The 27885-nt window shown below is 36.1% G+C and overlaps 1 protein-coding gene across 8 annotated transcripts in view; it reads left to right on the top strand.

Moving 5' to 3' along the window:
* The window catches only part of Tmem68 (transmembrane protein 68), a 42320-nt gene extending 17323 nt beyond the window's left edge, over positions 1-24997 (top strand). For 3 of the 8 annotated variants that reach the window (XM_069990741.1, XM_069990742.1, XM_069990749.1), the window contains 5 exons: positions 2461-2625; positions 5616-5809; positions 11756-11816; positions 13818-13957; positions 23426-24997. In XM_069990741.1, the coding sequence (XP_069846842.1) occupies positions 2461-2625; positions 5616-5809; positions 11756-11816; positions 13818-13957; positions 23426-23530 (665 nt within the window). In that variant the 3' untranslated portion in view covers positions 23531-24997. Of the gene's footprint in view, positions 1-2460; positions 2626-5615; positions 5810-11755; positions 11817-13817; positions 13958-14564; positions 14645-21556; positions 21676-23425 lie in introns of those variants that run through there. The other 5 variants (XM_069990743.1, XM_069990744.1, XM_069990746.1 and 2 more) reach the window with 5 other exon arrangements.
* Positions 24998-27885: the final 2888 nt, after the last annotated feature.

Here is a 27885-nt window from a genome sequence, read left to right as displayed (position 1 = left end):
CCCCCAGATTGGCCTTTATCTCCTGATCTTTGCTTCCTGAATAACTGAATTACAGGTGTGAGCCATTATGCCTGTCTGGAAAATAATGTACAAATAAAAACAACATTTAAGTCAGGTATGGTTTTGCACATCTGTAATCCCAGTACTTAGAAGGCTAAAAGAGGAGGATTCCCACCTCCCCCACCCCCTCCCTGGTCATGGGGCCTGAACTCTGGGCCTGGGCACTGTCCATCAGCTCTTCAGCTGTCGACTATCGCTCTAGCACTTGAGCCTCAGTCCCACTTCCGGCTTTTTCTGCTTATGTGGTGCTGAAGAATCGAATCAGCACTCTACCATTGAGCCACCTTCTCAGCCCCAAAGAGGAGGATCTTAAATTCAAGGCCAGCCCAGATTACATAGTCTCAAAACTAACAAAAAGACAATCATACTGCTCTGTGAAAAAAATCATGTAAGATCAAAAATCATAAAATCTAAAAGTTTTAATAAGTTATATTAAGTGATATTAGAGCTTAACACAATCTTAATTGTTAATCACTACCCAAGGACCCACACAACTGTGAACCATCAGATGAACTTTCTGCAAACCACTAGCATCTTTGGCTCTCTGATCTGCTTAAGAGAGTTATGCATTTATAAACTGTCTGGCCCTTTCTCAGATGAAATGATATTTTCTTGTGGCTAGAGTTAAACCTAGTTCTCTCCTTGTCTGTGTTTGCAACCCCTCCTCCAACAGTGAGAACTTAGCTCAAGTTACCCTTTAAAAAAATTTGATTGTTAAGGTGATATATAGCAGGGTTACAGTTATGTAAGTCAGGTAATGAGTACATTTGTTTATAAACTATATCACCACTTCTCTCGGTTACTCCCAGTTTTTCCCTCTCTCTTCCCTTCTCCCCAACTTGTATAGTTCATTTTCAACATAGTGTCTAATGAGTATCACTGCTGCATTAGTTCACCCTTTGTTCCACCATTTCTGTGCTTCCCCTTCTTCTCCCCAAATCATATAAACTTACCTACAATAGGAACAGAAATAAAAAACAGTGACAAAAAGGGGAAAAACAAAAAATAATAATAATAAAAAGGGCTGGGAAGGCGGCTCAGTGGTAGAGCGCTTGCCTTGCATGCATGAGGGCCTGGGTTTGATTCCTCAGCACCATATAAGCAAAAAGAAAAAAGCTGGAAGTGGCGCTGTGGCTCAACTGGTAGCGTGCTAGCCTTGAGCTGAAGAGCTGAGGGACAGCACCCAAGCCCAGAGTTCAGGCTCCATGACCAGACCCCCCCCCCAAAAAAAACCGAAAACCCCATAAAAGTACAATAAAAAACTCCTTGTTTTCATTTCTTGGAGTTCATTTCGATAAGCATTTTATATGATCATATGCACATAGCTATTGAGGTATTGTGATCCTCTCCTAAGAATATTCTCCTTTTGTCATTAGAAACTGTGAGTGTTTAGAGTCCTGTTTAATTTATCATGTCCGAGTATATTTTTGTTGTCTTTACTATCCATCGTGTTTACTTGTAGATTTACAGATATATTCTAATGACTGCAGATGAGGGAAACCATGCAACTTATGTTTCTTTAGGTATGGCTTACTTCACTTACTATAATTTTTTCAAGTCTTTCTATTTCCTTACGAATGGGACAATATCATAGTTTCTGATGTGTGTATATATATCACATTTTCTTGATCCGTTTGTCTGAGGGCATCTGGGCTGATTCCCTATCTTGGCTACGGTAAAGATTGCTGCAGTGAACATGGTTGTGCTGGTACATAGCTTTAGTGTGGCCTGGTTTGTGGTCTATTGGAGTGGAATTACTGGGTCTTTGGGAAACTCTAGGCTCATAGTAATCAATCCTCTCTATGCAATCAGTTTCCATTCCTTGCCTCTGTCCCTTAGCACTCATGGGCACTCTCTTACCCTGCTTGGGGTCTACCATCCCAGACCAGGCCATTGCCTTGCATGGTATCCTCATCTGCTCAGGCTGCAAGGCCTTAAAATAGACCACCAGCCTCACACAGACATCTGTTAACATCATTAGGCTCTCCTCTTTGCCAGACCACTGTTGTGTCAATGTCCTCCTTGTTTACTCAGTCTCTGATCCCCATGCCTGGCCCACTCTTGAGTGCCTTCTTTTTCCTACTGATTCCACAACCCTGTGCTTTAGGGTTCTTTCCTCTGTGGATGTCTACCTTGGACTCCCCATTCTGAGTTGCTTCAGGTGTTCAGTTTTACAGCATTTACTCTGAGCCACCTCTCCATCCAAATGGCTTCTTCACCCTGTCATCTTTATGGTTAAAGTACTGACTCATTCAAGGAAAGGAGAGGGAAGGAAAAGGGAAAGGGAATGGATATTAGGAAGGTTTATGTTCTTTGTGAGAAAAGACAGCTTTTGAGTTACTATCTTTTAGTATAGATAAAAAAAAGTCCTAAGTGTCTGCATTTTTGTCTTTTGAGCAGGTTATGAAGTTCATGGGATGGAAAAAATACCAGAAGGACCAGCACTTATAATTTTTTATCATGGAGCAATTCCCATAGATTTTTACTACTTCATGGCTAAAATCTTTATCCATAAAGGCAGAACGTGCCGAGTAGTAGCTGATCACTTTGTCTTTAAAATTCCAGGTAAGCTGGCTGCCAGTTGCTCACACCTGTAATCTTAGCTACTCAGGAGGCTGAGATCTGAGGATCACAGTTTAAAGCCAGCCTGGGCAGGAAAGTCTGTCAGACTCTTATTTCCAATTAACCACTAGAAAACCGGAAGTGGCACTGTGGCTCAAGTGGTAGCATGCTCACCTTGAGCTGAAGAGCTCAGGGTCAGCATCCAGGCCCAAAGTTTAAGCCCCACAGCTGACAAAAACAAAAACAAAACAAAAATAAACACACACACAGGTAAACTTCACTATAGATGGTGATGTAAAAATGTTATTTGGGCCAAGTTACATGGTAGTCTGTCTTGGAGCACTTTAGTATCATTTGGAAAAGCAGTTTGCCTTTTTAAGGTACAAAGTTAGAATTCTAACTTGAGGATATCTAATAATCCTATTTATGCGGTATATCTAACTAGGGGGAAAATGGCCCAAAGAAAACTGTTTTTGAGACAAGGTCTGTCCGTGTTGCCCAGGCTGGCTCCAACTTCCGGTTTCAAGAGGACTCCTAGCCTCAGTCTTCCAAATAGCTAGGATTGCCATCACAGCTCATGTAAATCTTGAACTTTCCTTGCTTTTTCTCCTGTTTAGGATTAAAACCCAGTTTTTTTCTCTTGCTAGGCAAGTCCTCTACTAATGGAAAACATTCTCCACCCATATCTCTAACTTTAAAAATAAGTTACAATTTTTGTACAACAATGTATATTTTGGTATGGAAGGTCATTAAATTATTTTGTGTAATAATTTTTTTCTGAGATACTGAGTTTTAAAGTTTAATTTTACTGTTGCAAGAGTTCAATAAAACAAAATTAGAGAAAGGGATAGTAAGGTTATATTTTAACATACTATACGTAAGATAATATATACTTTGTTTCCTAGCATATATAACTTGCCTTGTAGGCCTTAACTTTTTTTGTAAATCTGTCATTCCGATTTTGTACCTTTAAAAAAGATTAATTAGCAAAATGGTTTCAGACAGAATGAAGTTTTTTTTAGTCCTTGAATGAAACTCCTTGAGATTAAATCTTATTTTTTTTCTGTCACCAAATTACTAGAAACAAGTCAAGAAAGTTGGTAGTATGTTCCGTGGAATAATAAAAGCAAAGCTGACCCATCAACCAGACAGACTCAAACCAAGCAGTGAATTAAGTTATGACCTACATCAGTGCTTTGCATAATCATGGTTAGTGCTTTGGATATTGTTGTTCTATGAAACTCCCATTTGTTCTTCATTATACATTAAATTGGCTGTAAGATTTTCCTTTAAAAATTATCATGATCACTTTATAATGGATTTAGAAATGAAACAACAGAAGAACATCAGAACATGTTTTATTTACCATCCTAATATTATTTTTATTTCTTTTTCTTTTTTTTGGTCGTGGGGCCTGAACTCTGGGCCGGGGCACTGTCCCTCAGCTCTTCAGCTCAAGGCTAGCGCTCTACCACTTGAGCCACAGGGCCACTTCTGGCCTTTTCTGCTTATGTGGTGTTGAAGAATCGAACCCAGGGGCTCATGCATGCAAGGCAAGCACTCTACCACTGAGCCACTTCCAAGCCCCTATTTCACTTATTTTTAAATTGCATCCCTCCACATATTTTGCAAACAATTTAAAAAGATTTAATATAAGCATTAGCATCTTACTATGTTTTACATGGGAAAGCCTTTTTTTTTTTTTTTTTTTTTTTTTTAAATAATGGTAGGGTTTGAACCTAGGGCCTTGCTTCTGTTAGCAAAATGTTCTACCACTGAGGTATATTGCCAGCCTGGAACAAGTTTTAAGGTATAAGTAAAAGGTTTACTTAACTATTTTTCTCTTATGGAACATTAGGTTGCTCCCATTTTTCTACTTTTCATTACTAACAAAAATGTCTATATTTTTGTCTTGTTTAAAAAAGTTCTCTTTTATGATCCTTATAATACTGGCATTGCTTTCTAAAGGTAGAAATCATAAATCTTAGTTCAGAATGGAAGATTTTATATTTTTTCTTATGACTTATAAAGTGTTGATTTTTGTTCATCTAGTTAAATCTGTGAACTTTTAGTATAATACAAGGTAAATGTTATTTAAATCCTAATTTTAATCATCTAACTTTATGTCTTTAAATAAATGAGAAGCGTGGTTAGTCCTAAGAGTTTTAGCTCCTATTCCTATATTTCTCAAACTGAGGGAGTAATGTGTATCTAATTTTCTAGTGTCAGCTTTTATTAAAGTAATTACTGACAGGATTATGTCTTTTATTCATAAGTAGTTGTAATTTGAAAAGCTGTTTGATGTTTAGAGTTAGAATGAGCTGATCTTGAATTTAAATATCCTCACTTTATTAAAAACTCTTAATGATGTTTGCTACTGTTACTAATTTAAAAATTAATGTGGCATTAGCATCATAACTTTCAATTTTAATATATTTGATTATAGTCTTTCCAGTTTTTGTAGGACAAAACATGGATTCTTATTGTCTCAAGTGATTTTTTTTTTCTTTTAGGGTTAATGTAAGGTAGGCTTGCTGTTATCCTAAAAAACCACTTTAGAATGAATTTGGCATGAGATGCAGTAGAAGGAGCTTTGGACTGGACATAACTAACTGGGAATTTCTGCCTACACACTTTTAGCTGTGTGACGTTGAACCTGTTACCTAATTGCTGAACTTGAGTTCCTCATCCATAAAATGGATTCTGTTTTCTATGATTGTTGTGATCTTTGATTAAAGAGTTCAAGTATGTACAATAGCAAGGGTTGTAGTTGATCAGCAAGGAGTAAATTAATAGTAACAGGTCAGTACAATGAAGATATTTCTTTGTAAGCAATATTAATCTTATGTTAATCCTCTGAGTTGTTGATTTTATGAACTCAAAGTCTACTGGATAAGTACAGAGAGTAAATCATACAGGTTGTAAAGACTTTTGCTCTTACAGGATTGGACAAGGAGTATTTAGGTCTATCTTTGTGCTCATGTTTCTTACAGGGTTTAGTTTATTACTTGATGTATTTTGTGCTCTACATGGACCAAGAGAAAAATGTGTTGAAATTCTGAGAAGTGGTCACTTGTTAGCTATCTCACCAGGTGGAGTTCGGGAGGCCCTCCTTAGTGATGAAACCTACAACATCATATGGGGCAGCCGGAAAGGCTTTGCTCAGGTTGCAATTGATGCACAAGTGGTAAGTTGTGTCACAGAAGTTGCTCAAGTAAAGCTGAGCTAGATTTAAAATAAATGCTTATATTGTATAGTGAGCCAAGGTACTATAAGAGCTTAGGTAATTTTGTTATAAGACTTTAAAGATTATTATGTGATACAATAAGGCATTGTAAAAGAAAATATTCTTAATGCATGATAAGCAATCTTAGTTTGATTTTTTTTTTTGGTAGTACTGGTGTTTGATTCTTGCTTGCTTGGCTGATACTTTATTACTTGAGCTGTACCTCCCCCTCCATTGTTTTTCTGGTTAATGGGAGATGGAATCTCATGGACTTTTCTGCCCAGCCTGGTTTTGAACTGAGACCTTCCAGATCTTAACCTCTTAAGTAGCTAGGATTACAGGTGTGAGCCACCAGCACTCAGCTAAATCTGAAAAAGTTAATGTGGAAATTGGAGAATCATGGTTTATAATTCAAATTCCTGCTTCTTTCAACCAGGTTTATAATTTTATACAAGTGAAAGCATAATTATTCTAGTTTTATATACTTAAATTTTATATTTGAACAAATTTGTATATATCCATGGTGGATATTGGTTTCTTTTTCCTCCCCCCTCCCCTCCCTCCAGTTTTGAGACATGGTCTTGCTGTGGAGCTCAGACTGGCCTCAAATTCATGATCCTTCTGCTCCCACCTCCTGAGTGCTGGAATTCATGATTGGCTGCGTGTTGTGTTTCTTTCTTTGTTTTATTTTATTGTAAAGATGCTGTACAGAGTGGTTACAGTTACATGAGTTAAGGTAATGAGTACATTTCTTGTCGAACATTGTTACTCTCTCCTTTTTTTCCCTACTATCCCTTCCCTTCCCCTGTTGTGTTTCTTAATAGTTCTTTTGTCTGTGACCAGTCTTTGTTTTAAAGAAGCCAGAAGTAGTATTGATTTGTATCATTTTTTTCATCAGCTAATCTTCTAGTATAAAGATAAGAAAGACTGGTACAATTTAGATAGTTAAAAACATTTCCCAAATGAATTTGTCAATAAAACTAAATGTGTCCCTGGTAACTCCTGTAATTGTTTTACTTTAGTAGACTGAATAATTTGAATGTCATTTTGTTCCTTTGCCTTTGGAAAAAAAAAATTCTTAGCTTTTTGGTCCCTGTATTATACTTTATTCTAAGAAGTACTTATCTTCTCCTTAGGAAAATTTTCTCCTTGTTGCTGTTAAATTTCATTTTAGAGTGTTAGGAAAATAAATTGTAGTTTTTCCATGATATATAGTTGCTTTTCCAAGCCTGATAAAGACTACTGCCAGTAACCTTCATCTTTCAGGTGGTTTTTTTTTTTTTAATTGTGAAAATACCGTACAGAGGGGTTACAATTACATGAGCAAGGTAATGAGTACATTTCTTATCAAGCATTGTTGCCTCCTCCTTTGTTTCCCCTTCCCATCCCTTCCCATCTACCCTCCCCTCCCCCTCCCGGCACCAAAATTATAAAGTTAATTTTCGACATGACGTCTTGTACGTCTCATTGTTGCAATGGGTCCACCTGTATCCCTATTTAAACAATTTGTTTTTTTCCCTTCTCCTCCCCAAATTATACCAACATCAAATATAGTGAAAACAGGTGTTTTATGTCTCCATTGCTGCTCCATAAAGACCAATCTGCACCCTTAACTTGACTGCCTGTCTTGCAAATGAGGACTTGTGATTCAAAAAGAAAGATTAGTGATGACTTCTAACTGAATAATAATACCTGGAGGATGGATGATTTTATGTCTTAATTGCAAAATTTATAATAAAGTAAAATACATAGTGCTCTGTTCTGTGTAAATATAACTCCTAGAAATCATTTGTTGCTCTAGTGGTTTTTATAATGTAATTCTAGTACAAGTGAAGATACTTGTCTGCCTAAATAACATAAATATTTAAATAGTAGTGTCCTACAGTAGATTATAAAGTCCTTGCGGACAAGGATCTTATATTTAAATCTTTAGTACAGTGACTACCTTTGACTAGGCTTTAGGTATTTGTTCATTTGAAATTTTTAGACACAGAATATTAACACTAGTGGAAAATTAATTTTATATTATTAATGTTATACAGACAGCTGAGATACAATGTATTTTACTTATTTTTCCAAAAATCATAAACTGATTTAGAAAGCAAAAACTTAGACTGTACAAATAATGTGGACTAGAAAAGGTTATATGCAGTTTTATAAAAATAAGTGGTAATAATAATATATACAAAAGCAATAATAAAAATTAAAAACAATTAAACTAAAATCTAAAGGTGTCTTTATATTTTGAAGATTATTTCCTCATAAATTTCAGGAAAAAAGACAAAATAGATTTAAAATCAAATAAATTTATCATTCTAACTCATCTTTTTTAAACAGTAGTTTTAAGCAGCATTGCTTAGAAGACTGAAAGAAATGACATAAAGAATACTTTTTTTAATCCTTTAAGACAGTTTAGATAATTTCATGAAGGTTTTTATATAAAATTTCAGAAAATTGGCTTTTTATAAGCTTATAACAAACAAAAGCCTTTAATGCTGTAGATTTACAAAATGACATAAGTTAGATATCTGTTGTCAGCCCAACATTTTGTAGCAGTTCTGAAGACTTTCCCACAGGTGATATATGTTATATTGAAATGTTACAGATGAGGAGAGTGAGGCATAGAGCAGGAAGGATGGAAGGGATTTGGTCACACACAAGGCAGCCACAGACAGCATAGTACAGGACTCAAGGCAGTGGTGCTGTTGCCAGCTCTGACTACCTTCCATAGTGAGTCTGCTGACATCTGAGGTTGAGTGGACTTCGAGATATGTGAAGGAAATCTTTCAGTAATATATGACACACATGTCCCCAGAAAAGTACGCATCACCTGGAAAATCTCATCATAAGCCTAACACATTTATCATAAGCTATAAATAAAAAAGTTAACTACATTTAAATGATTACTACTGGTCTGAGAATGTAACCCAGCCAGAGTACTTTTGTAGCATGGGATAGGCCCTGGAGTCCACCCCCAGCATTGCAAATAAATAAGCAAATAATAACATCCAAATTGTGACATACAAGAAAGCAAGAGGGAGAAATTGAGATTATTAATGCAGTTTACAAAATAGTGGTAGAAAACTGTTCATTTAAAAGGGACAGATTCTCTGATATAACATAAATGACCCTTGTGAATTCCTGAGAGTAGAGAGTTGATACTGTGTTGAGAAATATTGAGAGTTGAGACTATGATAAGAGTTTTGAGGTAACTTCATATCTAAATAGGTTGAGGAAAATTAGCCCATTTAATTGAAAAATAAAACAACTTATAAAGGAAAATAACATTGAATGAATAAAATATTTAAAATGACATCTTAAATAAAATTATTAGTAAAATCTCACTTGATCCATGAAAAACCTTTGGACTAGAAGTAATTATTGTTAATTATCCTTTTGTGTGTGTGAGAACATGTTGTCAAGATGAGATAAGCAGCTGTCCTGTGGTTCCCACGTTTTCAATAACATTAATAAGATTTTAGGACTATGCTAACCCCATTCTCTGACAATTATTATTAGTCTTATTTGAAATCAAGACTTACTATATAGCCCAGGCTGGCCTAGAACTTGTCATTATCCTGCCTGAGCTTCCCAAATACTAGTATCACAGGCATGTACCAACACACCCAGTTCCCCAGAACAGTTTTTAAAATGTCCTGTGCACATGTATGCATGCAGAAATACACATTTTATTTATTTTTTGTTGATAGTGGGGCTTGAATATGTATATTTTTAAACAGTTGAATTCTAGAGTTACTAATGCAACAACCTCATATGCACAGTATAAACAAGGTTAAATGTAATTATTTAAATTTATAACATGGTAGTGCTGGTGGCTTTTTGGATACCAGCTTGAATGCAAATTTAGAAACCTTAGGCCCAAGAGTATGGCATGGAATACTGAACCAGCTAGCATAAGCCTTCTCCTATTTAGTGGGCTCTAGAAAGGTACATGCTCCTATACAGACTTCTGGGATCATGCCATAGTGACATCGTCCAGCAGTACTGGTCAGGAGTAGAATGATGCATCTGTGAACTGAAAGGTTTGTGTTTCTTCTTGGACATTATTCTAAGTCCTCAATCTGAAGACATTTTCTTTTCTTTTCTTTTTCTTTTCTGGTTGTGGACCTGAACTCTGTGCCTAGACACTGTGCCTCAGCTCTTCAGCTCAAGGTTTGCACTCTACCACTTGAGCCACAAGTGCTACTTCTAGCTTTTTCTGCTTTTTCTGTGGTGCTGAGGAATCGAACCCAGGGCCTCATACATGCAAGGCAAGCACTGTGTCACTGAGCCACCTTCCCAGCTCTCTGAAGACATTTTCTAACAATTTAAAACATTAGGATGTTGGATATCATTTTATTTTACAAAATTAGTGACCATTTCCTAGACTTGAGTTTTTTTTTAAACAGAAGTATTCAGTGTGCTTTATCTTTTATGTGTTAGCTTTACAAATAAATTAAACTTTGAATTCTTTTTCTAGCATCTTAGATTAACTGACTTTTCTTTTAAACTAGTTATGAAACTGCTATTGTCAATTTTGGACCTCTGTACTCAGAAAATATAAACCCATGGGAAGCATTGTCCCGCTCTTTAATTAATCCAAAAGCTTCCATTACCCTTCCTCTGTTCCAGGTACTGCCCTACTTATTAGGATTACCACACTAAGCCAATGTCCTTGCCACATATATGTCTTGCTGTGGAGAGGAGACATAGGATGAGAGATTAGTTACTTGTATGGAAAAAGCCATGCCTAGCTGGGCACTTGTGGCTCATGCCTGTAATCCTAGCTACTCAGGAGGCTGAGATCTAAGGATTGCGGTTCAAAGCCAGCCAGTGCAGAAAAGTCCCCAAGAGACTTTTATCTCCAATTAACCACCTAAAAACTGGAAGTGGAGCTGTGGCTCAAAGTGGTGGAGCACTAGCCTTGAGCAAAAAAGCTCAGGGACAGTGCCCAGGCCCTGAGTTCACGTCTCATAACTGTCAAAACAAAAAGCTATGCTCTGTTTTCTTCATTTTAGTCTACAGTATTGTCCAAGGCTGAACAAGAAGCACTTTAAAAATACCAGCTTACTTAAATAGCTTAAACCTTGCTTGTTTAGGCAGGTAGTTTTATATTAGGCATATATTAACAAGTCACACAAACATATACACATATGCAATTTAATCTATTTTAAAACATTTAATTCAGTATATTTGTTAATATAGTAAAATATTTACCCAACTTTAAAATTTGCTTCAGCATTCAGTGGTATAATCTACTTATACCTTGTTATATTACATTATTGTATATAATGCTTTTAATTATTAAAATCACAATCATTGATATTCATGGAAAAATAAAAAATCATGAACTTGTGATACAAAGAATTCCTTAGTACATGTACTTTTCCTTTCCCCTTTTAAAAATATGAATCTTATACTTTTTGTTGATGTTGACCATTTTAGTTTCAATGGGCTCACAAAAATGACATCTTGCCCAAACCTATCATTTAAATTTATATAAATTTCCCCTTAGAAGTTTTACCGTCTTAAAAAGTTTTACCATCTAACTTTTATTCAGTAATCTACTAAACAGGAGCCCACTAAAGCCAATTTACCACATTCATTTTAAAAATAAATTAATGATTATCTCTTATTGAATTTCAAGGTTTTATATGGAATACTAAGAAAACTGGTAAATGAAATATTATATATTGCCACTGGAGGGTAGTATTTCCTAAAGAATCACATTTTTATAAATAATCCACTTAAATTTAATATGACAAATTATACTATTTTAAGAATGCCTTTATTAAAAATATTATTCTTATAATTTCAATCAATGCCCTCAAAAGTTTGCTTTAGTGACTCATGGAGATTTTATTTGGAGTTATTTATTTACTTTTTAACTCAAATTCTTTTCTTTAGCCCATTATTCCTATGTTTACACAAAATATTCGAGAAGGATTTAGATCACTTGGAGGAACAAGTAAGTTCTGATTCATATGGTTTTTAACTACTGTGTAGTATTTAAAGTGTTTGAAATTTTGAGCCTTATAAAGAAAGCTTTTTAGTTAATAACTTTAGATAATAGACATATTATTTAGATGTTATTTTTTATCAAATTTAAATGATAACTAGTTGTAAGCAATGGCAGTTCTTGAATGTTGTATTTTCATTAAGAATATCATGCATATGGAAACTTACTTGTAATGAACTTAAAAATGTAATTACAAAAGTACAAAACTTCATTATGTTTATAAAAATGATTTAATTTATAGTATCAGGCTATTTTGATGAGGGTTAGAAAAAGATGTGCACACTATCCTTTTAACTCAGCTCTGAAAAATAGATGACCTACATATTGAACTAAGGTTAACAATCTCAGGAGATATTGTTTGTTCACTTAGGTTTATTTCTGTTACATCTTTTGTTTTCCTTCAGTGTTTTGAACTGTAATATATTTACTTGGAAAAGTTCTTTACATTTAACTTTATTGCAGATTAAACTTGTAATCCAGTTATTAGATTGACAACACTTGGATGTGATTTTTCTTTGCCACATCTGTTTTCTTATTTTAAGAGTTTAGCTTATTTGTTGTACCCCATTGTTTTTGCATTGTATTCAGTCAGTTATATTTTATATCCTTACCACTGCATTGCTAGGATTTGTATCCAAATATAAGGCCCTTTTTTAAAGAGCTTGAAATTCCTTTTTTTTTTTTTTTCTTTTTCTGGTCATGAGGCTTTAACTCTGGGCTGGGTGCTATCCCTCAGCTCTTCAGCTCAAGGCAAGCACTCTACCTACTTGAGCCACAGCACCACTTCTGGTTTTCTGAGTGATTTATTGGAGATAAGAATCATGGACTTTCCTGCCTGGGCTGGCTTTGAACCAGGATCCTCAGATCTCAGCCTCCTGAGTAGCTAGAATTACAGGTGTGAGCCACTGGTGCCTGGCCTCCTATTGTTTTAAATTTTAATTTTTCTGCTTTTTCCCAGATGTAAACTAGAAAGGCAAGTTGCCTTTCTAGTTTATTTATATATATTTATATGTTATATATGTTATATTTTTTATTTATATTTATGATGTAATATTTAGTTATATTTAAGAATTGTTTCTCATTTTTTCCAAATCTGTTTGTTCATATTGGCAAACCAAAAATTGTTCCAGAAAATATATTTCTTTAATTAATTAATGTATTAATTTTTTTACTTTAAAGCTCAGAATCTCAAAGATAGTATGTAGGGATTTCTTTTTATTTAATTTCAGGAGTATTACTTCGGTGTAGTTTTTGTTTCCGTATATGAGGTATTCAATTTTGAACACCATACAAAGCTGTGTAGCCTATGGAGATGGCCTTTTGGGGTTCATTTGATGCTGTTTTTGTGTTTTAAACTTAGCCCATCTGCTTATTTTATATTTTTACCACTTTTTCAATCCTGCTATGTTTCAAACTTGATCTTTAGCTTTAGTAATTCTTTGCTTTGATATGTTGGTTGTTTTTCCTAATTTACAGTAGTAGTTTGTAGTCTGCATACAATCTGTAAATGCCCTGTAGTCTCATGTGTACACAAGTCTGTTTTCCGCTCTCTTGGGTTTTTTGTACCCATGAGTCACCTATTTCCTGTCTATACTTGAGCTGCCTGCTCTTGGTTGCAGGCTTTAATCTTTGATCTGCAGCACTTGTAACTGGTTAGTCTTTTCAAATTTTTTTTTTTTCAAATTTTCTTTTCCTGTTAGTAGACTTAGTTTTTTTTCATTTTTAGATTTACTACAAAAATAGAGTATGAAGTACACAGGGAGTTGTGACATACACCCCTCAATCTTCTTCAGGTCCTCAATTGATAGTAGGGGCCTGTGTGTGATCTCAGTGTTACAATGGATGAAAAGTTGATCTTTTTTGAAAAAATTATATTAATTGCAAAGAAAGTTTAAATTACATGTTTAGAGTATTTGATCAACAAAAATGATTATGCTTACCTTAAAACAGGATTATTTAGGTGGCTTTATGAAAAATTCCGCTATCCATTTGCACCAATGTATGGGGGTTTTCCAGTGAAGTTACGGACCTATTTAGGGGATCCCATTCCATATGATCCAAAGGTCACAGCAGAAGAATTAGCCGAAAAGGTAAACCATTTTTTTTTCTTTCTTAGTCTTAGGATAGATTTTTCTCTTGAGATTACCAGATATAAAATGGCATTACTCATCTGTGTGTCCTACAAGTGTGTTCTGTGTCGGGCTTCTCCACTACTGGGGTTTTTGTCCTACAGAAGGTCTTGGGTTGTGACATTTTTTTGTTGTGATGAAAGGAGTTGGAGGACTCTGGTGCCATAGACCTTTAGTGGCTGGAGATCAGTGATGGAGTTGATAGTCTCTTGGGACATGGAGGGACATACTGTTCTGAAATGTCTGGAAATAGGAACTTAAATTAGGGAGAGAAGTCTGATTGCTGCTGAGGATCTATAAGTCATTTGCTCTGCAGTGACTGCTGAAGCCTGCTTTCCCAGGCAGTTTAGAAAGACAGAAAGAAGGACCAAGGACAGACTGCAGGAGGTGAAAGAAGGATATTTGCTAAAGTAAGACAGCAAGTAAATTTGTGTGACAGAAGTCAGTGTGGAGATTTTTTCAGGTGGGGTGATCAGTAATAGAGTTCTTGCAAAGAGATCAAAGAAAATGAAAATTTTAAAAATGTCATGCAGAAACCAGGCACAATGGTTTATATCTGTAATCCCAGGTGATCAGAAGGCAGCGATTGGAAAGACCCCAGTTGAAGACCAGCCAAACAAAAAGTTAGCAAGACCATACCTTAATAAGGTGGGTGTGGTGGTGCATGTCTGTAATCCCAGCTGGGAGGGAGAATCATAGTGTGAGGCTAGGAGTTAGGAGGCTCATTGTGTGAGGCTAGCCCTAGACAAAAATATGAGACTCTACTGGAAAAACAATTAAACCAAGAAAGATACTACATACATTTTTCCCTCCTCCAAGCCCTGGGCATTCCTTTTTATACTCTGTTTCTTAGTACTTTAGATAATTCAGAGTAAAATCATACAGATTTTATCTCTTTATAATTAGCCTTTCTCATATATCACAATGTCCTCAGATTTCATCTATCTTGTAGCATGTGACAGGATTTCATTCTTCTCTAAGGCTGAATACTATTCCCTGTGTTTATCACATTTTCAGTACCCATTCACATTGGCTGATGGACACCTTGGTTGTTTCTACTTGGCTAGATCGTACAGAATACCACAAAGAATAGGAGTGCAAATGGCTCTTGGAGATCCTATTTGGATGGATGTGCAGAACAGGATTGTTGGTTTTATGGTGATCCCATGTGACTATTTCAGGAACCTCCATTTTGTTTTCCATGGTGACTTGTCTTTATGTTCTCACAGTATGGAGAATGTATCCTTAGACCCAACACTTTTCTCAACACTTCTAAAAAGTGAGATGAAATCTTATTGTGGTTTTGATTCACATTTCAAGTTATTTGAAAGTTTTATTTTTTAAATTTAATCTTCCAGTGGGGGTCACATGTATGAGTCCAATGCATCTTGCTCTGAATCACCCTTTCATCATTCTTCATCCTCTCTACACTGCCCTCCTTTGAGGCCTGTCATTTCTCACTTTTTCATACATGTACATTGAGTACTGTGACTATATTTGTCTCTCATTTTCTTTTTTATTCATCCAGCCCTTCCTACCAATTTCAGCTTCCTGATCCTCATTTTGTTATGCTCTCTTAATTGTTCAAAGTATTTACTACATTGGTTTTCACTCCTGCATGAACTGTACATTAGTCAACTTGATTGTATATATAGACATATGTTCCTGTGTGTGTTTACACAAGAGGTTGTATTTTGGGTCTAAGATCCATGTATGAGAGAAAACATGCACTTTTATCTTTTGGGGTCTGGCTTAACTTCACTCTGTAGAACTTTTTTTTTCCAAATCCATCTATTTCCTTGCAAATGACATAATTTCATTCCTCTTAGTGGCTGAATAAAACCTCATTGAGAGTATATGTGTGAGTGTGTATGAGACAATTTTTTTTTAACCATTTGTCTGTTGTAGGACATCTGGGCTGTTTCCATAACTTGGTTTGCCTAGTTGTCAGTCAGTTGTTGAGTTACAGAATTTTATTCCATATGTTAACCTTCTGTTAAATATATGTTTCATTCTGTAGGCTCCTTTTCACTTTTCTGATCGTTTTCTATGCTGCTCAGAAGTCTTGAGTTTGAGGAAGTGCTACCTAAAAACTCATTACCAAATTCCAGATGATGATACTTTCCCTCTATCTTTTCTGTTTGTTTCTATCTTTAGTGGTTTTAGACCTTAATGTTTTGTGGTTTTAGATTCTTATATTTACCTCTTTGATATGTTTTAATTTTTGCATGCCATGTAATGTCCAAATTCTTTTGCTATCTATTGAGTTTTCCCAGTGCCATTGCCAAAGAGCTTGTACTTTTCCCATTCTGTGATCATGGATAGAACTCATATTGAAGATCATTTAGCCATATGACATGAAGGTTTATCTCTGAGCTGTATTCCTTTCATTTATTTGTCTTTGTCCCCAGATAGAACTGTTTTGATTATTGTAGCTTTAATATTTGAAATTAGTTTTTTTTCCATTTTTTATTGTCAAGGTGATGTACAAGGGGTTTCAGTTGTATAAGTAAGGTAAGGAGTACATTTCTAGTCAACTTTGCTACCTCTTCCTTCAATTTTCTCCTATTTTCTTTCCTTCCAACCCCTCCCCAAGTTGTACAGATTGTTTCCAACACATTGTCTTATGTATATCGCTGTTGCATTGGTTCCCCCCTTGTCCTTTGTCTCACCATTCTGTTGTTCCCCTTCCCTTTCCTAATTCCAATAAATGTATATACAACACCAGGGTACCAAAATCAAATACAATAACAACAGAGGATATACCATAGGGGGAAGAACATACAAAAGAAACAAAAAAAATCACATAGCACATGAAAAATCGACAACAACAAACCAACCCAGATACCCCTCAGTAGATGAATGGATCAAGAAAATGTAAAATATAATGAAATTCTATGCTTCCATCAGAAATGGAAATACATTACTACATTTGTAAGGAATTGGAGACTTGGAAAAAATCATATTAAGTGAAGTAAGCCAGACCCAAAGAAACATAGGTCCCATGGTTTCCCTTATTTGTAAGAATTAGTATATGTCTAGGGTAATTTTAGCAGATGAGCAGACTAGTTCAATAGCTATGTACATATGACCATAAAGATGATGCTAAGGGAAATGAACTCCAAGACATGAAATTAGGGATCATAGTAGCATCACTTGTGTCAGCTAGGATTTTTTTTCCATAGAAGATAATCTTATTTCTTTTCTTTCCATTATCTGGCTTTATCCTCTATCATCCCTATAGTGTAGACCTTACTAGTTTACACAAGAAAAAACTAAGTATTCAGTCAGCATTACTAGATTATACTGTAGTAATAAACAACAATATCTCAGAGGCTTTTGACAGTAAACTTTGTCATGTTATGTTTCCTTGAAACTCCGCTGCAGCTTTGTCCCCCCATGCCTTCATTGCTTTGAGACTCAGGCTGTAAAGATAATACCATATGGCATGTTGCTGGTCAGGGATACAGCCATAGAGTGGCTCTTGAAGCTTCTATTTGAAGTGGCCCACTTAGGCCCAGTGGTGTTTTATTGGTCAAAGCAGTCAATATGGCCACACTAGACTACTTTAAGGTAGGATCTGAAATCCTCCCATGGAGATAGCCTAGTAGGGGAATGAAAGAGTGAAACATCCTGCCATACCATGGCTTAGCAAGTACAGTATCTTAGAAGAGTATATGCAAGATGCATTGTACTCATAAGCTGATATGTTAAAACCTCTGTACAACTACTTAAGATATATATATATATATATAATATATATATATATATATTATATATGTAGAATATGCAAACTGGGCACTGTAATCCTCTCTCAGGAGGCTGAGACCTGCCGATTGCAGTTTGAAGCTGGCCCATACAGAAAAGTCTGCCAGACTACATCTCCAATTAACTAGTAAAATGCCAGACTGGAGGTGTGGCTCAAGTAGTAGAGCCCTATCCATGAGCAAGAAAGCTTAGTGACATGGGCTGGGAAGGTGGCTCAATGGTAGAGCGCTTGCCTTGCATGCATGAGGCCCTGGGTTTGATTCCTCAGCACCACATAAGCAAAAAGAAAAAAGCCAGAAGTGGTACTGTGGCTCAAGTGGTAGAGCGCTAGCCTTGAGCTGAAGAGCTGAGGGACAGCGCCCAGGCCCACAGTTCAGGGTCCACAACCAGACCCCCCCCCAAAAAAAAAAAGCTTAGTGACAGTGGGTGACCCTGAATTCAAGGCCCCATAGTAGCACAAATTTAAAAAATAAAAGAAAAAAATTCAGCATTTCTTTCTTCTTTTTTTTTCTTTGGTCAGTCATGGTGCTTGAACTCTGGGCCTGGGCACTATCCCTGAGGTCTTCAGCTCAAGGCTAGCACTCTACCTCTTGAGCCACAGTACCACTTCCAGCATTTTCTGTTTATGTGGTGCTGAGGAATTGAACCCAGAGCCTCATGCATGCAAGGCAAGCACTCCATCACTGAGCCACCTTCCCAGCCCAACATTCAGCATTTCTAACACGTTGTTGAAGGAGACTGTTCATGTAAAGAAGGTGACATGGAAGAACTTTCAAAAGGCAATGTTGATGACATGATATATTACTTCTTTTGTCCAATTATTCTGATGGTTCACACATTATTTCTGTCCTGTGTGCTGGGAGTAAAACCCTTGACAGTGGCTTTTTAGGGCCAGATTCTTTACTGAGAGCTTCGTGCACTGAGATACAACATAGCTGAGACCTGGCACTAACACTTTCATGTTACCTGTGCTCCTATCATTTTTAGTATCTGCTTCCTAAAAAATCCATGTTTAGTTGAATTCTATTTTTTTCTACTAGTTTTTTTTCCCTGTGTACCTATTAAGATTTAAGTAGGTCAGAACCAGTTCGGAACTTTTTTTTTCAGATATTGTCTTATTTTTTTAAGTAATGGAGGGAAAAACTCCAAAGCAACCATGGCCTAGAAGCTTATGGATGTGGCCACAATCCTGCTCTGCCACTAGTTAGGAGTGTCACTCTGGATAAATGAATGTCTAAGTTGATATTATTGCAGTAAAGTATGCTTAAAATCAAGAGTACTTGAAATTCTCCTTTTCTGAATGCATTTTCATAATTTGCTAATCTTCCTTATTAATAACAGGAGCATAAACCATAGCATAATGATCCCTGGATTATCACGAATCCAAACACATTATCATGCAAATTAATATTTAAATATAGAAATTAAAACTTAAGTAAAAGTGGGTCATAGGTAGTTCAAGTATCTGATTGTGGAAAAAAGTCATTTTCTAAACACCTAATGTAAATTCAACTATGCTGTAGTAAGGGAAAGATGACAGGATTTTCTTTGAAGATCTCTCAGACTCTGTTCTGCTCTCATGTTTTCTTTATCTTTCTTTCTCTTTGTCTCTTTCTGTGTTTTCATCCGTATTCTCACCTACATGCAAGATAGATGATTTGTTTATGCCTGTATTGTTAAGGTGGAGAGAGGATGGAAAGAAAGGGAAAGATTGGAGAGCTAAGAGTACTGCCAGTGATAGACTGGTATGAGCAAGAGACAGAAAATGTCAGGCTTTGACTTATAAGATTCATGAGAGGACCATATGAAGACAGAGGGGGAACTCAGGAGAAGGTGAATGTTAACTTAGTCTTAAATGAAGCATATTGAGGGAATTCATATGGAACAATGAAAGACCCCAAATAGCAAAAACAATCCTCAACAGAAAGAACACTGCTGGAGGAATATCAATACCAAATTTCAAACTCTACTATAAAACCACAGTAATCAAAACAGCTTGGTACCGGCACAAAAGCAGACCTCAGGACCAATGGAATAGAATTGAAAACCCAGAAATGAACCTACAGACCTATAGCTATCTAATCTTCGATAAGGGAGCTAAAAACATAGAATGGAAGAAAGACAGCCTCTTCAGTAAATGGTGCTGACAAAATTGGTTAACTACTTGTAGAAAACTAAAGCTAGATCCTTCTATATCACCCTGCACTAGAATCAACTCCAAATGGATCAAAGACCCTGGAGTCAAAGCTGACACTCTGAAAACATTACAGGATGGAATAGGAGAATCCCTAGGTCTCCTTGGCACAGGCCGAAATTTTCTTAATAGAGACCCAGAAACACAACAAATCAAAGAAAGGTTGGACAAATGGGATTGCATGAAGTTGCAGAGCTTCTGCATGGCAAAGGACATTGCTAGCAAGATCAATAGAAAGCCTACGGATTGGGAGAAGATCTTCACTAGCCATACAATGGACAAGGGTCTCATATCTAAAATATACTTGGAACTCAAAAAATTAAATCCCCCAATAACAAATCCTCAAAGAAGCAACTGCCCAATAAATAAGTGGGCTAAAGACTTAAAGAGAAACTTCTCTGAAGAGGAAAGAAGGATGGCCAATAGACACATGAAGAAATGCTCAACCTCCCTAGCCATAAAAGATGCAAATCAAAACATCATTGAGATACCACCTCACCCAGTTAGAATGGCTAAAATCAAGAACTCTAATAACAGATGCTGGAGGGGATGTGGACAGAAGGGAACCTTACTGCATTGTTGGTGGGAGTGTAAACTTGTTCAACCACTTTGGAAAGTAGTATGGAGGTTCCTCAAAAGACTCCACATAGAGCTCCTCTGTGACCCAGCAATCCCATTTTTGGACATTTATCCAAATGTTTGCAAACAAGACCACACTAAAGCTACCAGCACAACTATGTTTATTGCAGCATTATTTACTATAGCTCAGATATGGAACCAACCCAGATGACCCTCGGTAGATGAATAGATCAAGAAAACGTGGTATATATACACAATGGAATTCTGTGCCTCCATCAGAAAGAATGACATTGCCCCATTTGTTAGGAAATGGAAAGACTTGGAAAAAACTATATTAAGTGAAGTAAGCCAGACCCAAAGAAACATAGGTCCCATGGTTTCCCTTATTTGCAATATCTAGTATATGTTTGAGTTCAGCAGAAAAGGTCTGATAAGGTGATGTTAGGGAAATGAACCCTAAGATATGTATTCAAATGTTTTTTTTCTTTCATGTGATTGTTTCTAACACATTTATAAGATAATTTCTTTGTTGTTTTGTATGTCCCTCCCCCACAGTATAACCCCTGCTTTCACTGTATTTGATGTCAGTATAATTTGTGGAGGGGAAGGGGAAAAACAAATCGTTTAAATAGGGATACAGGTGGACCCATTGCACCAATGAGATGTACAAGTCGTTATGTCAAAAACGACCTTTACAACTTTGGTGGCGGGGGGGAGCGGGGAAGATTGGGGGGGTGCAGGGGGAGGATGGGAAGGGATGGGAAGGGGAAACAAAGGTGGAGGCTACAATGCTTGATAAGAAATGTACTCATTATCTTGCCCATGTAATTATAACCCCTCTGTACAGTATTTTCACAATAAAAAAATATCCAAGGGAAATCATATTTAACATACTTGTGAGGCTTGAGGGCACTGAAGATGAAAAATTGGAGATCTTCAGCAAATGAATGGTGATTGAAGCTGTGACAATGGATGAGATTCCTGAGTCTTTGGGGAGTAACTCCATGCATGCTTTTTAGAGAATGGGTCCTTGGAAGGAAAATAGCCTGAGAGCCACCAGAAAATCAAGAGAACACCAGGGTCCAGAAGCGAATAGCATTACAAGAAAGGGGTAACCAGTGGTGACTTGAGAGGACTGGTAAGGCAAAACCTGGAAGCCTGGTTTTTTTAATTTAGTGACAGGAGTCACTGGTGATATTTTCGTAAACTGCATTTTCTTAATACATAACCCTGGTACTTTACCCATGAATCCTTCTTTCATTCCTCAATTTATACTAAATCATCTATGTCATGCTGGATATTTAATTGAAGCTTTTGTTGTTGTTGTTGTTGGTCGTGGGGTCTGAACTCTGGGCCTGGGCACTGTCCCTCAGCTCTTCAGCTCAAGGCTAGTGCCCTACTAGAGCCACAGTGCCACTTCCGGCTTTTTCTGCTCATGTGGTGCCGAGGAAGCGAACCCAGGGTCTTATGCATAGGAGGCAAGCACTCTACCACTGAACCACCTTCCCAGCTCCTGAAGCTTTATTTTAAAGCCTTATATCATCTACTGAAGCTTTATTTTAAAGCCTTATATCATCTACCTTTTGAAATCAGACTTGAAAGTCCAGCCCAAAAGACTAATTTCCCCTTCCTTACCCATTTGTTTCTCTGTGGTCTTTGTTCTTCATACTCTTTTTGTGTCACTATTAAAATCTCACTTGTCCTTCAAGACCCTGACCAAACAGTACAATGGCCACCCACCCAGTGCACTCTCAAGTCTGAATTTCTTTGAGATGTCACATATCTATCACAAATGATCTCAGACTGCAAATATTTTGTACTTAATTGTTCCTGTGAGTGCCTTGAGATGACAAATTTGTTTTACTCACGATAGCTTTTATAGCATAGAATAAATGAATGAAATTTTAGAAATACGCTTCACAAAATGCAAGCTGTATATCAATCACTGTGCTAAACACCGAAGATGTCATTTCAAGTTCATTTAATCCTTCTAGTAACTGTATGAAGCACTTCTCATTTTACAGATAAGAAAGCTGGTTTGGAGGGGCATATTTTAAAAAACATGTTTGGGCTAGGCTTTATTTACTCAAAGATTAAATTTTATAAATTAAATGTATATGTGTATACATGTCTTATGCACACATATAAAACAATTTTGAAAACTATAAAGTGATCTGAAAGTAAAAAATATTGCTGAATTTTGACATTAACATAGTGGGAAACAAAACAAAATTTCTTAGTGAAGAGAGATGGCATATACCTGTAATCCTAGCCCTTTTGAAGCTGGTCTACATAGCAATTCTTTGTCTTAAAGAGATAAAGGAGGGGGCCCCTATTACTTGATGTATCCTGTATGACTTTTCCTTTGGTATGAATTTTTACCTTTCCTGTTGAGCTGTGTGGAAATCGAGGTGGTGACTGAAGTGTGCCAGCTCATTCTTGTCTCCTTACTTCTTCCTGTTGTCTTACTTGATGTAACTGCAGAGTGAAGACGATAATGGAGAACATGCTCTATAGTCTATGAACTGCCAGGAAGGATTGAATCTTTTCAATCAACTGCTACAACATTTTCTACTTTTTTTCTGAGTTTTTTTTACCCCCTACAGTTCATTTTAATGTTTATGGTCTGCAAGACAGTGTTGTGCTCACTGGTGGTAAAATACTAAGATGTATCTAACAACGCTCAGTGTAGACATAACCAAGTAGACAACTGTAATAAAATAAAATACAACTTTAATAAAAAAAATATGCTGTGGTATACTGAGAGGGAAACAATTCATCCTGAGAGGAGATTTGTTGAAAGTAGTAGAATACTGCAGCCTTTACAAGATGTCCAATCTATACTGGGCTCCAAAGAGATAATGGCTTTTCTTCTGTTTTCTTCATAGACCAAGAATGCTGTTCAAGCTTTGATTGATGAGCACCAAAGAATACCAGGAAATATTATGCGTGCATTGTTAGAACGTTTTCACAAGAAACAGAAGGTCGACTAGAAGATAATTTAATACATCTATATTAATATGTTTGCAACTATAGTACTGTCTTCTACATTTTATAAGTCCTACACTTGGTACTTTTAAAAGATCATATTAATAAGCATCTTTCTTAGATCTTGTTTATTTAAATTTATATTGTCAATTGTGTTTTTGTAATCAATTATGTTAAATTTAATTAGCAACTCATTACATACATAATAATTCAGAAAATGATCATATTTTATTTGTAAATTCTTAGTGATGAATGATAAAAATACAGGTTTTTGAAGTTAAACGTTTTTAATAAAAGCAGTTTAGGTGTAACAGTTTAGCTAAGCAGTATTACTGAATAATGCATTTAATTTCTGTGTTTGTTAGACTGACTAATTTGGAGAGAGGGTATATGTTAACGTTTCACTAGTTGCTTGATTAGGTTAAATAAGAAATGCTTTTATTTGTGCTTCAGTCCTTTTGTAATTTTGAGCAAATCATGCGAAGCTTTTGTGCCTCAAGAATTTAATTTTTAAAACATGATAATAACATGGTAAGAAGCATTATTTTAAGTTGTATATCTTGACTGTGATGGATAACTGTTGAACCAAAATTATAACTGATTTGGTTAAACAATATCAAACTCTTCAGGAGTTGGTACATATATTTGTCCATTTTCAAATATGTCTGGTTGCCAAGCACAATGAAAAGGTGTACTGTGTTTATTCTGTAAAGTAAAAAAGAAATTAAGAATAGCATAACTTCCACTTATTATTTTTTCCTTTTTTTGTGTGTGTGTGCCAGTACTGGGGCTTGAAGTCAGGGCCTGGGTGCTGTCCCTTATCCTTAGCTTTTATGCTCAAAGCTGGTGCTTCCATTTCTGGCTTTTTTGTGGTTAATTGGAGATGAGACTCTCATGGACTTTCCTGCATGGGCTGGCTTTGAATTGATATCCTTAGATCTCAGCCTACTAAGTAGCAAGGATTATAGATGTGAGCTACCGACACCTGGCTTGGTATTTATTATATTTTAACAAGAGTCTGTAAAACAGTCTAGAATGCACTGTCAGCTCTATAACATGACATTTAATAGTGTAACTTGGAAATTGTGGTTTATGTTAGAGGCTCATTCTAGGCTCTGGAGAGCAAACCGAGGAGAGCTCTGCTGTGCTCACTGTTAAGGCTTATTTAGTTTGACTTTGCAGCTTGTTTGATGGTGTATTATTGCAGTAAAAATGTACTTGAATGATGAATTTACGTGAACACAGAGTGCTCCGATAATGAATGGCTTTTGATTTGTTGCCTTCTTGAAAACTGATTTTAATAAGTATTTAAACAGAAAAGTATCTGAAATCAAATGCAGCATCTTCCTCTCCCTTTTCTAGGTGTTAAGTGTTTGGGTTTTATATAGATTTTTGTATTACAAGCGTATATTTATGATATGTATATGTATATAAAGTTAAAACAATGTAAAAATAAAAAGCATATCTGAACATTTTCTTGTGAAATTGCCTGTGTGACATTTTCTTACTTTAAATTGATATTTTTGTTTTACTCTGTTTTTTTCTCATCAACAATAATTATAAATAAACCTGATATTCTAATGTAATAAATACATTTCATATCAAATGCATTTGATTCTCCATCTCAATGAGTGAGTTTACAGCATTTGGGGTTAAGCCCTGCAGTAGTGAACATTGTTGGGATTAATGCTGACAGATGTTTACAGAGTGAATATTTACTATCATAGAGAACATCAAAAAGCTACTGTTCTTAGCCAGGTCCAATAGCTCATGCCTGTAATCCTAGCTACTCAGGAGGCTGAGATTTGAGGATTGTGATTTGAAGCCAGTCCTGGCAGAAAGGTCTGTGAGATTCTAAGTAACAAGCAAAAAGTTGAAAGTTGAGTTGTGTCTCAAGTGGTAGAGTGCCAGCTTTGAGCGAAAAAACTAAGGAATGGTACCAAGGCTCTTAAGTGCAGGACCCAGTACTGGCACCAAAAAAAGAAAAGAAAAAAAAAAAAGGAAGAAGAAAAATACTGCCTTTTGGGAACAGTTGGGTTTTTAAAGACTCAAGAGAAAAATAAAACACCTTATTTGCTGGTAAAATAGGAAAAGCTATTATTATTATTTATTTTCTGTTCTTCTGTATCTAGCTGTTTACTTTTTAAAAATTCTGTTGTAAAGGTAATGTACACAGGGGTTACAGTTATGTAAGTAAGGTAATTAGTTCATTTCTTTTTGAGCAGTATTACCTCTCCCTCATTTTTTCCTGTTTTTCCTCCCCCTCTCCCCCAAGTGTAGAGTTCATTTCCAACATATTGTCCTCTGAGTATTGCTGTTGCATTGGTTCATCCTTTGTCCTTTGTCACACCATTTTGTGATTCTCCTTCCCTCCCCCAAATCAGATAAACGTGTATATATAAGACACAGGGTACCAAATCAGAAACAGTGACAATGGGATAAACCAAAGGGGGGGGGGAGAAATAACTTCACATAGTACATTAAAAACAAAAACAAAAAGCCCCTCTTGTTTCCATATCTTGGGGTTCATTTCGATTAACATCATTATATTCTATTAAAAATAAGGGAAACCATGGAGCCTATATTTCTTTGGGTCTGGCTTACTTCACTTCGATTCCCTCACCTCCCTCCCCCCCCCCAAGTCTTTCCATTTCCTTATGGGCAATGTTATTCTTTGTGATGGAAGCAGAATTCCATTGTGTATACATATTACATTTTTTTGATCTGTTAATCTACTGAGAAGCATCTGGGTTGGTTCCATATCTTAGCTATGGTAAAAATGCTACAGTGAATATAGTTGTGTTGATAGCTTTAGTGTAGCCTTGTTTGTGATCATTTGGGAATATGCTCAGGAGTGGAACTGCTGGATTATAGGGAAGCTCTATGTTTAAGTCTTTTTAAGGAAATTCCATACTGCTTTCCAGAGTGGTTGAACCAATTTACATTCCCTTCAACAGTGCAGTAGCATTCCCTTTTGTTCACATCCCTGCCAGCATGTTATTGTTTGTTTTCTTGATAATGACCATTCTAACTGGAGTGAAGTGGAATCTCATGTAGTTTTGACTTGCATTGACTTTTATGTCCAGAGATGTTGAACAATGTGTTGATTGTCCATTCTTATTTCCTCTTCAGAGAAGTCTCTTTTTAATTATTAATTATAAATGATTATTTAATTATTTCTCCCCCTTGGTGGTGTTTCTTTGAGGATTTGTTTTTGGGGAGTTTAATTTTTGAGCTCTTGAGTATATTTTAGATATATAGCTAGTGAAGATTTCCCAATCTGTAGGCTTTCTGTTTATCTTGCTGGCTATGTCCTTTGCCATGCAGAAGCTCTGCAGTTTAATGCAATCCTGTATATCCAGACTTTCTTTGATTTGTTGTGTTTTTGGGTCTTTAGGAATTTTCAACCTGTGCCAAAGAGCCCTACTGTATACCCTATCCCTTCCAGTAATATTTTCAGGGTAAATGTGCTCTTACCTCAAGTTCTTTGATTCTGGTGCAGGGTGATACATAAGGGTCCACTTCTCTACAAGTGTACTGCCAATTCTGCAGCACCATTTGTTGAAGCTGTCTTTCATCTGCTGATTTTGGCTTCCTTATCAAAGATCAGGTGGCCATAGGTCTATGGGATCATTTCTGGATCTTCGATTCTATTCCATTTGTCCTTGGGCCTATTCATGTGCCAGTACCAAGCTGTTTTTATAACTATGGCTGTACAATAGGGTTTGAAGTTTGGTATTGATATTCCTCCAGCACTCTGTCCTGCTAAGGATTGGTTTTTGCTATTTGAGGTCTTCTGTTATTCCATATGAATTTTTGGGTTACTTGTTCTATTTCATTAAAGATTGTTGTTGGGATATTGATGGATATTGCATTGAATTTGTAGATAGCTTTGGGCAGTATTGCCATTTTCATGATGTTAATCCTCAATACAGGAGCATGGGAGATTTTCCCACTTCCTTAGTTCTGCTTTAATGTCCTTTTTCAGGTTTTTAAAGTTTTCATCATAGAGGTCCTTCATCTCTTTGGTTAAGTTCCTTTCTAGGTATTTTAATTTTTTTGAGGCTATTACAAAAGTATTTACTTTTAGGATTTCAGCATCACTCTTCTCGTTTTTGGCATACAGAAAGCTACTGATTTCTGTGGATTAATTTGATACCCTGCTACTTTGTCAAAGTTTTGGATCAGTTCAAGTAGCTTGGGAGAGGAGTCTATGGGGTTCATTAAATATAAGATCATGTCATCTGCAAAGAGGGAGAGTTTTGCTTCTTTCCGTATTTAGGTCCCCTTTATGTTTGTTTTTTGCCTTATTGCTCTGGCTAGGAATTCCAGTACTATATTGAGGAGGAGTGGACATCCT

The sequence above is a fragment of the Dipodomys merriami genome, unplaced genomic scaffold (genome assembly GCF_024711535.1).
Source record: "Dipodomys merriami isolate MVZ:Mamm:240054 unplaced genomic scaffold, mDipMer1.0.p SCAF_4, whole genome shotgun sequence".
Taxonomy (NCBI): Eukaryota; Metazoa; Chordata; class Mammalia; order Rodentia; family Heteromyidae; genus Dipodomys; species Dipodomys merriami.
The sequence above is the reverse complement of the archived record's forward strand: the minus strand, read 5'-3'. Positions and strand labels throughout refer to the sequence as shown.